This window comes from Leopardus geoffroyi, chromosome A3, assembly GCF_018350155.1.
Source record: "Leopardus geoffroyi isolate Oge1 chromosome A3, O.geoffroyi_Oge1_pat1.0, whole genome shotgun sequence".
Classification (NCBI taxonomy): Eukaryota; Metazoa; Chordata; class Mammalia; order Carnivora; family Felidae; genus Leopardus; species Leopardus geoffroyi.
The window spans coordinates 114,320,674-114,335,529 of record NC_059336.1 but is presented as its reverse complement, the minus strand read 5'-3'; the positions used below and the strand labels follow the sequence as shown (position 1 = coordinate 114,335,529).

Below are 14,856 nucleotides of genomic sequence, written 5' to 3'. Positions count from 1 at the left end.
TTTAATAATTCTACTATCTAGAGATAAGTGTTGTCACTCTTGGCTATTTTTCTCTCTGTGTATGTTTTAAACAAAATAGAATCATTTAAAAACATAACGTATGATAAATATCTTTTCAGTAAACAGACTTCTAGCCATCATTGTAAAGCCTGGGGTTCTCTATCCTCATAGTAACCCAGGCTAGAAACCTTGAGATCATCTTTGATGAGTCAGTCCATCTCCCTCATCCACTACATCCAATTGGGTATCAAGTCCCCCCACATCTAACCCAGATGGAAACTCATGAATCCATCTGTCCCTTTCTGATCCCATTATATTTGTCCTGTCCTGCCCTCTTCATTTCTAACCTAGAGTGTTGTAGTCATTTTTTACCTAATTACCAATCATTCATACCTTCACTTTTTCTGAACTTTATTTCTGATTGATTGCTACTATTAAACTCCATATCATGATTTTTAGAGTTCTCTGCTAGCCTTTCTTTTAACCTTACTACCTGTTTTTCTTTCTTTTTTCCATCCTTCTTTCTTTTCTTTTCTCTCTTTCATTATTTTTCTGCCCCCTGAAATATTTGTACTTCTTTATATATTAGTAATATTGCTTATTCTGTCCGAACATGCCATGCATTTTAATTGCTGTTCTCTCAGCTTAGAATATCTGTCTCCACTTTTGGAAATTACATTTCACCATCAACCCTCGATCAAATGCCATCTTCTTTACAAGTCTTCCTTAATTTGAATTAGCAGCTCTCTTTTCTGCTCTTCCATTGCATTTTCTATATACGTTATATTCTGCATTAGGCTATAACATGCCTGTCTTCCTCCCACATATATATTTTTTTCATATATTTTAAAAAGACACATTTTATTTAGTCACATAATTTTATCAACTCTCCACATTGACAGTCACTGCTGAGTAGTCTTCAAGGAATATCAAGACATGATACTTTCTCTTGTTTAAAAGAAAACACCAAGTACAGTTACAGCCAAATCATAAATAAAATATTTATTTCTAGGGGAATTTTCAATGGTATAATTTTAACTATCTCTTTCTTATGAATTTTCCCCTTTTAGGCCGGATCAGTGCATGTAAGAATTCGACGGGATGCAAATGAACAAATGGTTCTTGCTCATGTGACCAACAGGCTGTACACTCTAGTGTCTACTTTGACCGTTCAAATTTTCAAGGATGATTGGATTAGACCTGCCTTACTGTCTGGGCCTGTTGCAGCCAATGTCCTAAACTTTTCAGATCATCACATAATTCCAATGCCTCCTTTAAAGGGTACTGATGATTCAAACCCTGTTACGTCGACTCCAGCTAAACCTAGTAGTCCACCTCCAGAATTTTCATTTAACACCCCTGGAAAAAACGTGAGCCCAGTCATTCTGCTCAACACCCAAACAAGACCTTCTGGTTTGGGTCTTAATCATGGACACACACCTTACAGTAGTAGCTTGCTTAATCAAGGACTTGGAGTTCCAGGAATTGGAGTAACCCAAGGATTCAGGACCGGTTTTACAAATATGCCAAGTAGATACGGAGCTAACAATAGAACTGGACAACCAAGACCATGATGTACTGCAATCTAACTTATTTTTATGAGAACATTGACTCCTTGATTCCATTTTATTTACTAATCCAGCTGTGCACCGACTGTTCAATCGTTTACTCTAAATGATAGAGAATAGTAGGTTTGTTCACATTACATGAAACTGATGAAAGTACCTTTTTGTAAACGTATTTGGGGCTGTGTGAGAACCTTCTAAATGTTATAGGATTTGAAATTTAGGCTTCCTTTAGAAAGCGTGTTTCTCTGAATTTAAATTTTGTTATTTGCTTTTGTAGTTGATTGCAGTGTGATAGACATTATAAGAGAATCACTTGATGTGGAGCAAATCTGTCACATTATTAAAAGTATAATATTTTCTTCAATGAAATTTATAAACATGCTTCTTGAATAATGACATACATTTTAAGAATGGAAAAAAACATCCATTCTGAAAGTAAAAGTCTCTTTTATAGTTTTCCAAACTTAATTGCTACATTTTTTTTGAGGTCCTCTTGATTTATGTCTTGCAAAAGAAAGAAAAAGTTTTTATCAAAAATTTTAAAGCATATTCTGTCTAGCATAATTTGAAATTTTTAATTATCAAAAATTTTTTAGTTTTTTCATTAAAATATTTCAGTACACTTATAAATAGTCTGTGGTTCTCAAAGTGTTTTATTTTGGTTAAATGAATACCAAATCCTTTGGTAATGTGCAGTGAAGGAATCCAGTTTTCTATATAACATATAATCAAATTGATATAATGAAACAAAACAAACCCCCAAAGTACTGACATAATGATGGAATTTATCTTTTTTGTCACCTTTCCATTGGTTTACTTTACTCTCTCACTTTATTAACAAAATATATCAGATATATTACCAAAATATATAGAATTCCATGCATAATGTGGGATTTGATATCTTTTCAAAGTTGCATAAACAATTTGAGTTAACATTATATAATTTTACCAAAACATAATAGATCCTACGTTATAGAGTACAGTATTGTTATATCTGTAACAGGCAATTTCCAACTTATTTTGTTTTGCTTTGTCAAGATCATAAATTGTTAACTGTGATGAAATGTGAGAATCATGTGGATTATCTTGTTTTTTGATTATTTTCCAAATGCGGATGTTAAGGACTTGCCAACATGGTCAGTATTACTTATAAAAAGTATCACAAGCAGCAGTCACAAATTACCTGAGGTAATTTTTTAAATTTAATCATGAGTTTTGTAATTAGAGTTTTAAAAAGGTATTTTGAGAGTGGATTCAGCTTTTCTGGAATCTAGTACTCCTGGAGATTTATGATTTTTCCAGCCATCAGCCAGCTATGTAGAGAAGATTTTTGTTTTTGTAGAATTTGCAAGTTGCTTCAATCAGCTCATCTTCTTTTAAATATGAGCAGCACTTCCAAATCTGATTTCACAGTGGAATAACATCCAAGAAGCCATCTTTGTCAAGCAGAGTTATAGTCATCCTGTAATAAGTGGCCATGTCCCAACTTTTGCTTGGTGAGGAGTTTGTCATTGTCTTTAACATCCGCAACCCTGTTCAGGCATTTGACCTGCTGAAGAAATAGAGCCCACACTACCTTGACTTCTGGGAAAAATGAAATTTTGTAAATGTAATAAGGCAATCTGTTCCTTGTCCTTTGTCTTATGTTCTCCAACTATTAGTATACCTATTATTGGTCTACTATTACAGGGTGATTTTTCCTCCATTGACCTCATCTAAGTGGGTCACGCATGAAATCTGAAGAACTGCCATGTACTGAGTGATGATTAAGAGGTATGTGCTGCCCCTCGCCCCCCCCCCCCCCGCCGCCGCATGTCTTCTCCATTCTCATGGGATTTTTAAAGTGTACAGAACACAATTCTGCATGAAGTTAAATGCCTGTTTCCTCATCACCCATTCAGAGGCAACACCTGTGTAGTTGTCCCACCAAAGGTGCTTTGATACCCACCTGCACTGTTTAAGAAGTTTGCTGTGGGTTTTGGAGGAATTGGCTCTACTTCCTGAAATTCACTGATGCCAACTGCTATAGGTGACATTGGTCCATTCATGATTATATAAAGAAGTCTTATTTGCCAAGCTCTGGCCAGATTCTGGATATGAAAACAAGAAACTTGGCCAACCTAGGACTATGGGCAATAGCCTTGCTGGTAAATCTTGCCACAGAATCACTTGAAGCTAAACAAGGAAGTTTGAATTGAATATTTGGCCCATTGTTTGTGATTAAGAGCAAGTTCTATGGAGCGTAATTAACCCCGTCTCAGAAAACGCCATACTGTAATGGAAAAACACTGGACTAGAAGTCAGGAGATTTGGATTCTGATCCTGATGCTGCCATTATGTAAGTATTTTGTTACTGTGGGCAAGTCATTTAACTTCTCTCTGCTTTATCATCTATAAAGTTGGGATGGGAATGGATTAGTTAATCTGTAAACTGTCAGCTCTAAATTTCCTTCCAGTGACTACCTCAGCATACAGGCCAAGTGTTACCTACACCAACACCCAAGCCATTAATTTGAGGTGCCATGAGTATAGAAGGTGAACTGCAGGTTAAACACCATTTAGGTTTTTGTTTATTTCACACTGGACTTAAATCTGTTAAGATTAAACAGATTTTTCTTGGACTTCTTTTCTTTGTGGGGAAGGATTATTTTGGGTGGTATTGGCGAAAAGTTTAGGACAGGGTACCTTTAGCTTCCTTGGGTACAAAAGAATGGGGTACATTTTTCTTTCTTCCTTAATCTATAAAGATAACAGTTGGAAATACTTACATGTATAAGCAAATGGGGAGGTCCTGAATATCAAGCCTCTGATTAAGCTGCTTGTGAACTGCCAGTTTTTTGCTTGACTAAAGAATGCTGATCTCTTTGGGAGTCTAATCTGCTTATATGAGAAAATGCTTTTTACATCCCAAATTGTTTGAATCACACTGTTTGAATAAAGAACGTACATAGAGTTTTCTCTCTGATCTTAAATAATTTTGGCTTGTTTTTTATTCAATAGCAATTTATTGGTAATTTAATTTAGTTCAGCAAATACTTGTTGAGTATCCAGTATGTGCCAGGCACTGTACTAAGTAAATATGCATACGGTATATCAATTTTTGTGACCTATTCCCAAGACCAACGGGAATACAAGGATAAACGGTATCACTTCAACTACATGGTAATCCTACTTGTGAGGAGACACAGAAAGATAGCTCATGTTGTCCAACTGCCCCCCACTTGCTCCTCTTCTTTGCCTCATTTTCTTGGCATTCGCCTTTTATCCTGTTGCTTTTTTTTTTCTTTTCTTTTCTTTTTTTTTTTTTTTTTTTTTTTTTGAATAATGAAACTAAGGAAGCAAATTTCCATGGACGAGACCAGCTACAGAGGTCATGATGTCACACATCATCCTGATACCAGGAGAGGAAGACAAAGTTTGGAAAGAGCAAGTTAGGCAGACACTGTTGAGAAGGATAATTTTTGTTTTAATGTTTATTTTGAGAGAGAGAGAAAGTGGTAGCAGGGAGGGGCAGAGAGAGAGGGAGAGAATCCCAAGCAGGCTGCACATTCAGCACTGAGGCCAATGCAGGGCTTGATTTCACGAACCATGAAATCATGACCTGAGCCAAAATCAAGAGTCAGACACTTAACCGACTAAGCCACCTAGGCCCCCCAAGAAGAATAATTTTTAGGCTATATAATGGGTTGTCATATACATTCAGACTCTTGCACTGGATGAGCGAAGATTTTTAGGTCACCAGGCCGAAAGTAATGGGGTCCCCAGAGCATTCATGGGCTTAAGGTGACTTTTATTTAAGTTACTAGTTTAAAAGCACCTTTAATAACACTAATATCATCATCATCAAACTGCCACCCAACAAGCCTACCTTCTTGCAAAAAAGTTAACTTAGATAACACATGGCCAAGTTTTCTGACTAATGCTGCATCAGGTAAAAATCTTGTAGTACTGAAGTCAAAAAAAACTAATTGCTTAAGATTCTGAAATACGTTCATGAAGGCAAGCCATCCATCACTGCTCACACAATTTCCTGCCAAATCCAGCTGCTGGAAGTTTTTCAGAGGTTTCTTTTCAAAGAATGCACCTGGGTGAAAAAATAGAAGTAAGTATGTTAGAAGTGAAATAATTTTTTAAGAGAAATGGCTGTTTGAACCAGTCCTTTGCTTCAGAAAGAAATTAGAATTCTCTATAGATAGGGCAGTGATTATGAATCTGTTCCATTATGTTTACAAGTTATATTTGTCCTAAAGTGTAAGGGAATCTGATAGATAGTAATTAGTAGCAATATAGCAAACCAATATAAATGAATTACATATTTTTTTACTTTTCCTGATTCTTCCAGGAAATGGAAAATTGCTTTAAAATTAAAATGTGAGGGTCACCTGGGTGGTTCAGTCAGTTAAGCATCCGACTCTTGACTTCAGCTCAAGTTGTGATCCCAGGGTCATGGGATTAAGCCCTGCATTGGGCTCCACCCTGAGCATGGAGCCTGCTTTTAAGATTCTCTCTTTCCCTCCCTCTGCCCCTCTCCCACACTTGTGTTCTCTCTCTTTCTCTCAAATTAAAAAAAAAAAAAAATGAGGTATGAGAGATGCTATTAAATATTTGTCACTGGTTTCAAAACTAGAGTCAGACTTCAATCTTAAGTCATTTCCTCTTCTTGAGAAGCAAATAACTGTTGTTTCTTTGGGTATGGAATGTTCCTAATCGTAAGATTAAGTGAGACCCTTTCAGTATCTCAAGATTTGGATCTTTGGGATTGCCTTTTTTTTTTTTTTTTTTTAATGCACCCTAGGCTCTTCAGGAACTTCTTCCATTCCTTACAGAATAGGGCACTCCTACAAAGAGAAGGTGGACATCATAGCCGTGAAGTCAAAGTCAAACTCTAAGGAGTAGAGGAGTCAAAAAAAGTAGGTTTCTGGGTCTGAAAGATTGCACAAAACAACACCCACCTGCCTAGACTTCTCGCTTTGGGACTATTAACAGAAGAGGGAAATAAAATTCTGTGTTCTGTAAGCATGGTGTAGGTGGGTCTCTAGTTATACCAGCTTAAGCCTGTGCCCAGCCTAACTCATACGTAGGGCGTCACTTTCTCCTCTCTTCCTCCTTCCCCTAAGGAGCCCTTCTTTATTCCTTATAAGCAGCTTTCTCCCTGCTGTCTTGAACTTCATATTCATATCCATTCAGGCTCCTCCCCTTTTTTCACGTGCTTCCCAGCATAGCATGCGCTCAGCCAAAATACTGGTTGCCACTTGTTGTGTCTCTGTATAAGGCTCCTTCCCTAAAGAGTAGCTTTTCTCCTTCTCTACTAGCAGGAGAACAGATCTTACCAACTCACAGGAACTTAACAGAGTAATTTAAAGCCAGAATGTTTTCCTAAGTGGATGGGAAGAAGGATTTCATCATGGCTTTGATTTGCATTTCCATGATGGCTGATGATTTTGAGCATCCTTTCTGGCTCATTGACGGTTTACGTATCTTCTTTGGAGAAACGTCTATTCAGATCTTTTGCCTGTTTTAAAAATTGAGTTACTTGGGGTGCCTGGGTGGCTCAGTCAGTTAAGCATCTGACTCTTGATTTTGGCTCAGGTCATGATCTCATGGTTTGTGCATTCAAGCCCCACATCAGACTCTGCCCTGATGGCACAGAGCCTGCTTGGGATTCTCTCTCTCCCTCTTTGCCCCTCCCCTGCTTGTGCTCTGTCTCTCTAAATAAATAAATAAACAAACAAACAAACATTTTAAAAATTGAGTTGTCTTTTTATCAATGAGTTGTAAGAGTTCTTTATATATTTTACACAATATTATAGAAAACAATGATTTGCAAAGTTTTTCTGCCATTCTGTGGGTTCTTTTTTCACTTTCTAGATGATGCCCTTTAAAGCACAATAGTTTGTGATCTTGATGAAGTCCAGTTTATTTATTTTTTTCTTACTTGTGTTTGGATGTCCTATCTAAAGACTTTGCCTAACCTGAAGTCATGACAATTTACTCCTAGATTTCCTTCAGAATTTTTTTTTTTTAATTTTTTTTTTCAACGTTTATTTATTTTTTGGGGGACAGAGAGAGACAGAGCATGAACGGGGGAGGGGCAGAGAGAGAGGGAGACACAGAATCAGAAGCAGGCTCCAGGCTCTGAGCCATCAGCCCAGAGCCCGACGCGGGGCTCGAACTCACGGACCGCGAGATCGTGACCTGGCTGAAGTCGGACGCTTAACCGACTGCGCCACCCAGGCGCCCCTCCTTCAGAATTTTTTATAGTTTCAGCTCTTACCTTTAGATCTTTGATGCATTTTGAGTTAATTTTTTTGTATGGTATGAGGTAGGGGTCCAAAATCATTCTCTTGCCTGTGGTTATTCAGTGGATATATCTATCCTTATTCCAGTACCACACAGTCTTAATTACTGTAGCTTTGTAGTAAGTTTTAAAATTGGGAATAGTATGTATTTGAGTTTTGTTCTACTTTTCAAGATTGTTTTGGCTATTCTGGGTTCCTTGAGTGTTCATATGAATTTTAAGATTAATTTGTCACTTTCTGGGAAAGAAGCCAGCCGAGATTTTGATAGGGATCACACTGAACCTGTATATCAATTTGGGGAGTATTGCCATCTTGGCAGTATAATGTCTTCTACTCCAGGACCATGGGATGTCTTTCAATCTATCTCTTGTTTAAAGTGGGGTGTGCCAGGCTTTCTATTGTAAATTTGTAATTTTCCCCTTTTTAATTGATAAATATCATAGGTGAGATACTAATAACCTTTTTCTCCTCGAAGTTTTGCCCGCTGATTTTAGCTTCCGCCAGTTGATCTTTCCTGTAACAGTTACTACTTTGAGGATTCTCTAATAGTGAAACTAGCCAAAAAATGCCTCTCAGGTTAGTTTTTCTCTTTATAGAAAAAAGTTTAATTATATCTTCCATTTATATTATATCTATGGATTATTTAGATTTTCTCCTGATTCTTGAAACAGTTTGGTAAATTATATTTTTCTAAAACATGTCTTCCTTGTCTAAGCTTTCAAATTTGTTTGTGTCATAGTTGATGGGTTTCCATATCTTTTAAATCTCTGAGTTATCTATAATTATGACTCCTTTTTTGCCTTTGTGTGTGTGTGTATGTGTATAACACAAGCAGGGGAGGGGCAGAGAGAGGAGGACAGAGGATCTGAAGTGAGCTCTGCACTGACAGGCTGACAGCAGCCTGTCTCACAAACTCACAAACTATGAGATCATGACCTGAGGTGAAGTCAGACACTCAACCAACTGAGCCACCCAGGTGCCCCAATGCCTTTGATTTTTTAAACAAACTTTACTTTTTTAGAACAGTTTTAGATTTATAGAAAAATTGCAAACCGTACACAGAATTCCCATACACTCCACACTCAGCTTCTCCTATTTTTTAAATTTTGTATTATCTTAGCATATCTGTTATAATCAATAAGCCAGTATTGATACTTATGTCGATAGTGTATTGAGATTTCTTTAGTTTTTACCAGTGTCTTTTTTTCTGTTCCAAGATCCCATCCAGGATTTCTCATTACCTTTAATCATCGTGTTTCCTTAGGTTCTTCATAGAACTTCTTGTCTTGTGACAATTTCTCAGACCCTCGTTTTTTATTACCTTGACAGTTTTGAGGACTTTTGGTATTTTGTAGGAGTTGTCTGATGTTTTTCTCATGATTAGATTGGGGTTATGCATTTGGGGAGGAAGATCACAGAAGCATAGAGTACCATTTTTATTATAGTATGTCCAGGGTGCATGCTGTCAGCATGATTTGTCACTGCTAAGATTCACCTTGATCATCTGGGTAAGGTGGTGGTCAGTTTATCCTCTGTAAAGCTACTCTTCTTCTCCCCATTGTATACTATCACTGAGGAAGTCCCTATGTGCAGTCTGCACTTAAGCAGTGGGAGTTATACTCCACTTTCTTGTGGGCAAAGTTATCTACATAATTACTTGCAGTTCTGCATGAGAGATTTATCTCCTCTCCCATTTATTTATTTATTCAGTAATTTATTTATGTCACTATGGACTCATGGATATTTTATGCTTTGGGATATCATCCAATTCTACTTTGTTTTGTTTCAGTTCCAGCTTTAACTAATATGAGCACTTTTAGTTGGTTTCTGTGTCACTTTGACTTCCTCCTGTTACTGTGGGTGGTTTTTGTTGTTTTTTGTTTCTATGTTTTGAGCACTTCCATACTTTTCTCACACTACAGGATGCTCTAGGCTTATACATTTCCTGCCCTAGTCCTAGAATCAGCCATTTTGTCAAAGTGCCCTGGTTCCTTTTATTAGAGAATGGTATTAGATTTCAAGATCTGGGTGCAAGGAGTGCTTCTGGCTTCTGAGGTATCATTGCTTCTAGGCCCTCTCAGCTGACAGAGCAAAGAATATGTGTATGTATATGTGTAACAAAAACTCAATTCATTCTACCTCCAGTTTCCTTCCTGTGTGTCTCCTTTACTGTGCATACAGAACACTTCAGACATTTCTGGTCGTCAAATGTGTGGAGGCTTTTCCCCCCACCAGGAAATTCTGTGCAACACCAGGTGGGTGTCCTACAAGTTAACTCAATTCTAGCACTGTCTACCTGGAAGGAGTGTCAGGTCCCACAGGTTAAGGGCTCAGTCCCACAAGACTGCTTCCATCCCACTTCAGATGCCAATCACAAGTAGTAGGTCCCCAGGTTATCCACAGCTTCTGTCTGCTTAAGCTACAAATTGGAGGTTCCCATATGCTCCTCCTCATGTTTGATTAATTTGCTAGAGCGACTACAGGAAACACTAGAACTCCAGGAAACACTTATATTTACCAGTTTATTAAAGAATATGCAAAGGATACAGATGAACAGCCAGATGAAGAGATACATAGGGCAAGGTCTGGGAGGATCCCGAGCACAAGAACTTCTGTCCCCATGGAGTCTGAGGTGCATCACCCTCCCAGTGTGGCTTTGTTTGCCAACCTGGAAGCTCCCTTAATCCTGTACTGTTGGGACTTTATGTTCAGTTTATCATCTGTAAAGCTACTCTTCTCCCTTTGCTAATTATCACTGAGAAAGTCACTATCTACAGGCATGATAAATTGTTAACTCGGTTTCTAGCCCCTCTCTATTCTTTGGAGGATGACGGGTGGACATGAAAATTGCAAGCTTCTAATCATGGCTTGGTCTTTCTGGTGACCCATCCTGGAGCCATCCAGGAGCCCACCCAGAGTGTTATCACTTAGGAAGTTACAGAGGTTTCAGGCATTGTACCAGGAACTGGGGGCAGAGACCAATATTTATTTTCTATTATTTCACAGTATGCTATATATATTTTTTCTAGATGTAACCATATATATTAAGGTAAACATGAAATGAGTCCGTACTGATGTCTCCAATTCTAATCCATACCCACATGGATTATACTAGCCTTCTTCTCTTGCTGTAGATTCCTACCACAGCAATGAAAACCCTGGCTCCCACCATCTGCCATGCGTTTACTTAATTATTCCAGTGTAAATGTATATAGCAGTATCAAAATAATCTATACTCCAACTGAATATAACTTTATAAGTTAGAGGACAGTGCTTATGTGCAGTTTATTTTGCCTTTAGTTTTACAGACCACTCATTTCCTAAGTTATTTATGGCAACATCTTTGTCCTTTATCCCCTAGTGAGGTTGATTCACACTTTGTAATACAGTTAGAGTGTTTTGCATTCCTCATTCCATCATCAGGTTTCTCAGACCTACTAAGTGATTGTTTTTAAGTTTGTTTGTTTTTTTTTTTTTTTTTTTTTTTTTTTTAGTAATCTCTATACCCAGCGTGGGGCTCGAACTCATGGCCCTGAGATCAAGAGTCACATGTTCTTCCAACTAAACCAGCCAGGGGCCCCCTAAGTGATTTTCTGGTTCTTCTTCCCTTTCATCTGAGCTCCTAGCAACCCCTGAACTTTGTTTTAAACTTGAAGTATAGCTGACATATAATATTATGTTAGTTTCAGGTGTACAACACAGTGATTTGACAATTACATACATTATGCAATGCTCACCATGATAAAAGTGGTTCCCATTGGTCAGTTACTATTGTCTATATTCCCTGTGCTCCCTAGGTTATACTTTTCATCCCCACGACTTTGAGTTATACAATGCAAATTCTTGACAGGCAGCATGCTCTAATTTTGAAGCTTTTCTTCTCCATATTTCTTTTAAATAAATTATTAACATTCTGAATTCAGAATTTGCATTGTATAACTGGAAGTTTGTACTTCTAAGTCCCCTTCACCTATTTCACCCATCCTGCCACCCTTCTCCCTCTGGTAACCACCAGTTCTCTGTATCTATGACTGTTTCTATTGTTGTTGTTTGTTTATTTGTTTTATTTGTTAGATTTTAGATCATAGGGTATTTGCCTTTCTCTGACTTATTTCAGTTAGCTTAATACCCTCTAGGTCCATCCATATTGTTGTGAATGATAAGATTTCATTCTTTTTTATGTCTGGGTAATATTCCACTGTCTATACATACCACATCTTTACCTATTCACCTTTCAGTGGACTTTTAGGTGTCTTCCATATCTTGGCTATTATAAATAATGCTACAATAAACACAGAGGTGTATATATCTTTACAAATCAGTCTTTTCATTTTCTTTGGGTGAACACCCACAGTCACTGAACTTTTTGCTGTGCTTGTCCAAAATGTCATGCAGTTGGTTTCATATGTTATGTAGCCTCTTCAGACTCGTTTCTCTTACTTAGCCCTATGTATTTAAGTTTCTTCTGTGGCTTTTCATGGCTTCTTGCTCATATCTTCTTACCACTGAATAATACACGATTGTATGGCTGGACCACAGTTTGTTTATCTATTCACCATTGAAGGACATCTCAGTTGCTTCCAGTTTTTGGTGATAATGAATAAAGCTACTACTACATGTGCCTGTCTCTATTTTGACTAATGAAATTATTTATGTCACTCAATCTTCTCTTTATCAGTCTTGCTTGACTTTTTTTTTTTTTTAAGTAAGCTCTATATGGGGCTTGACCTCACAACCCCGAGGTCAATAGTCTCCTGCTCTGGGGCACCTGGGTGGCTCAGTTGGTTAAGTGTCTGACCGGCTCAGGTCATGATCTCACGGTTCGTGGGTTCAAGCCCCACGTCGGGCTCTGTGCTGACAGCTCAGAGCCTGGAGCCTGCTTCAGATCCTGTGTCTCCCTCTCTCTCTGCCCCTCCCCCACTCATTCTCTCTCTCTCTCTCTCTCTCTCTCTCTCTCTCTCTCTCTCTCACACAAAAATAAATAAACATTGAAAACAAAAAAAAGAGTCTCCTGCTCTACTGACTGAGCCAGCGGGTGTCCCAGTCTTGCTTGACTTTTATTTATTTTGTTACTCTTATTAAAGAACCAACTTCAAGCTTTATTAATCTTGCTTAGTGTATTTTTATTTTCTGTTTCATTGACTTATATTTATGATCTTGGGTTTACTCTGATGTTTTTCTGGCTTCTTAAATTAGAAACTTACTAATTTTGGTCTTCTCTCATATAAAGAGTTAAGGTTATGAGAATTTTATTCAAGCCCTGCTTTTGCTGCATGCCACAAGTTTTGGTGGTGTTTTCTTGCCATTCACTTCTAAATGTTTTTGATGAAATTGTAGCATACCTATCTGCCAAATTGTGTGATATTCCCCAATATCCTGAGTATGTGTACAGAAAAAGTTGAAATATAGGGACAACCCAGGCTTAGAATTTTTCCAGGAAAGTACATTCCAACTACTGTATCTAATTTCATACCTCACATCCACATCTCATTTTCTCCCTCCATCTCATTAGATCGTCTTTCTTCAGTTAGAGACTCTCTCTCTCATTGCACTTTCTTCATTTTACTATTGCATCTGTCACACATACCCATCATTAAATGTTAATGCCTAAATTGACTGATAATACTGGGGACGATGGCAGCTTCATAGGGGACTATGAGAGATGGAGATGGGAGAGGGCAAGGTGATTGAGTGGCACTTGGAACCTGAATTGACAGAATTGGTTAAATATCTCTGAGAGTATGGAAGCACCAATATTACATTTAACATAATCTGCTGCTAAGAACTATCACAATTACCCACAAGCGCTCAGTATATTTGCTATATCTGTAATTATCCTGGGCCCTTCTTATAGAAAATGACAAGTGACTGTTCTCCCTGTCCAAGTCTCTTGGAAAAGAGGGAAAGGAACCTCTGCAGAAGGCTAGATGACACAGATCCAGAGATACATGGGAGTAGAGACAGCCAAAGTGACATGGAAACAGAAGCCCTGGATCTAGGCTGACATCCTGGGCAGGATATGTATTAGGGCAGTGTTTTTTGTAAGCTTCAGGGTGTCCCCTCCTTTAGAGGAGTGTGAAATAAATTTAATGGGTTGCAATCAGCATCTATTTTAAGTGAAACAGAACAGAAAGAATAGAAAATAACAGCTTGTGTCACACATGGCATAAGATAATCACTTTCTGTGAAACTTTTTTAATGTGTATGTATGTGTATGTTAAATCATAAGATAAAATGTATTTTTTAACTGTGGGTCATAATCAAAAACAGTTTAAAAGACTCTGGACAAGAGGCTTAACGCAGACATCCAAGTTACATATGGCAGAAGAGAGCATAGGGAGAGTATGTGACCAAGGAGGAGATATTTCAGTTACGTCTTACAGGGACTGTTAGAGAAGGGAAAGGATGTTCTGGAGAAAGTGCGTGTACAAAGGCACTTTTGGGGAACAACAGAAGTCCGTGAGGATGGAACCTCATGTAAGTAGGGAGGCATGGCAGAAGATGAAGGTGAAGAGGAAGATAAGTTGAGGTTCCATTGTGAATGGTCTTATACATGAAGCAAGCAGGGTTTATTTCGATAAATTTTATTTGTTTTGCAGGCTGAGGAAGGTTTTTTTTAAAAAGGAAGATAAGCCTAGTATCTTGAAGCCCACCGAGGAAAATGATCACGGTACCATTTATTGAACATAGACAATGGGTCAATGTTGAACTTCTTACTTTATATACATTAGTTTTATAACTGACTGGCACAGTAACTGCTAATATGGTTGGTATTACAGTGACTCTCTCTTGACAGATGAGCAGACCGAGGCTCAGAGACTTTTAGTTGCTACAGGCCATCCATCTATCAAGTGGAAAGGGTGGGCAGATCTGACCCCAAAAGCAGGGCACTCACCACTTCACAAAGATGGAGCCTCTAGATAGCAGCCTCATCACCTGGGAGAGACCAAAGGCAGAGAATACTTGGTTTCCACTCCAGCTTATGGCTC

The 14,856-nt window shown here is 38.0% G+C and overlaps 2 protein-coding genes across 5 annotated transcripts in view; one reads left to right on the top strand and one right to left on the bottom strand.

Moving 5' to 3' along the window:
* The window catches only part of SLC30A6 (solute carrier family 30 member 6), a 46,472-nt gene extending 41,952 nt beyond the window's left edge, over window positions 1-4,520 (top strand). For 2 of the 3 annotated variants that reach the window (XM_045447226.1, XM_045447227.1), the window contains one exon: window positions 1,071-3,189. In XM_045447226.1, coding sequence (XP_045303182.1) covers window positions 1,071-1,574 — 504 coding nt within the window. In that variant the 3' untranslated portion in view covers window positions 1,575-3,189. Of the gene's footprint in view, window positions 1-1,070 lie in introns of all 3 variants that reach the window. The other variant, XM_045447225.1, reaches the window with a different exon arrangement.
* An 821-nt stretch (window positions 4,521-5,341) lies between these two features.
* The window catches only part of NLRC4 (NLR family CARD domain containing 4), a 37,712-nt gene continuing 28,197 nt past the window's right edge, over window positions 5,342-14,856 (bottom strand). For both annotated transcript variants that reach the window (XM_045447224.1, XM_045447223.1), the window contains one exon: window positions 5,342-5,652. In XM_045447224.1, coding sequence (XP_045303180.1) covers window positions 5,363-5,652 — 290 coding nt within the window. In that variant the 3' untranslated portion in view covers window positions 5,342-5,362. The remainder of the gene's footprint in view (window positions 5,653-14,856) is intronic.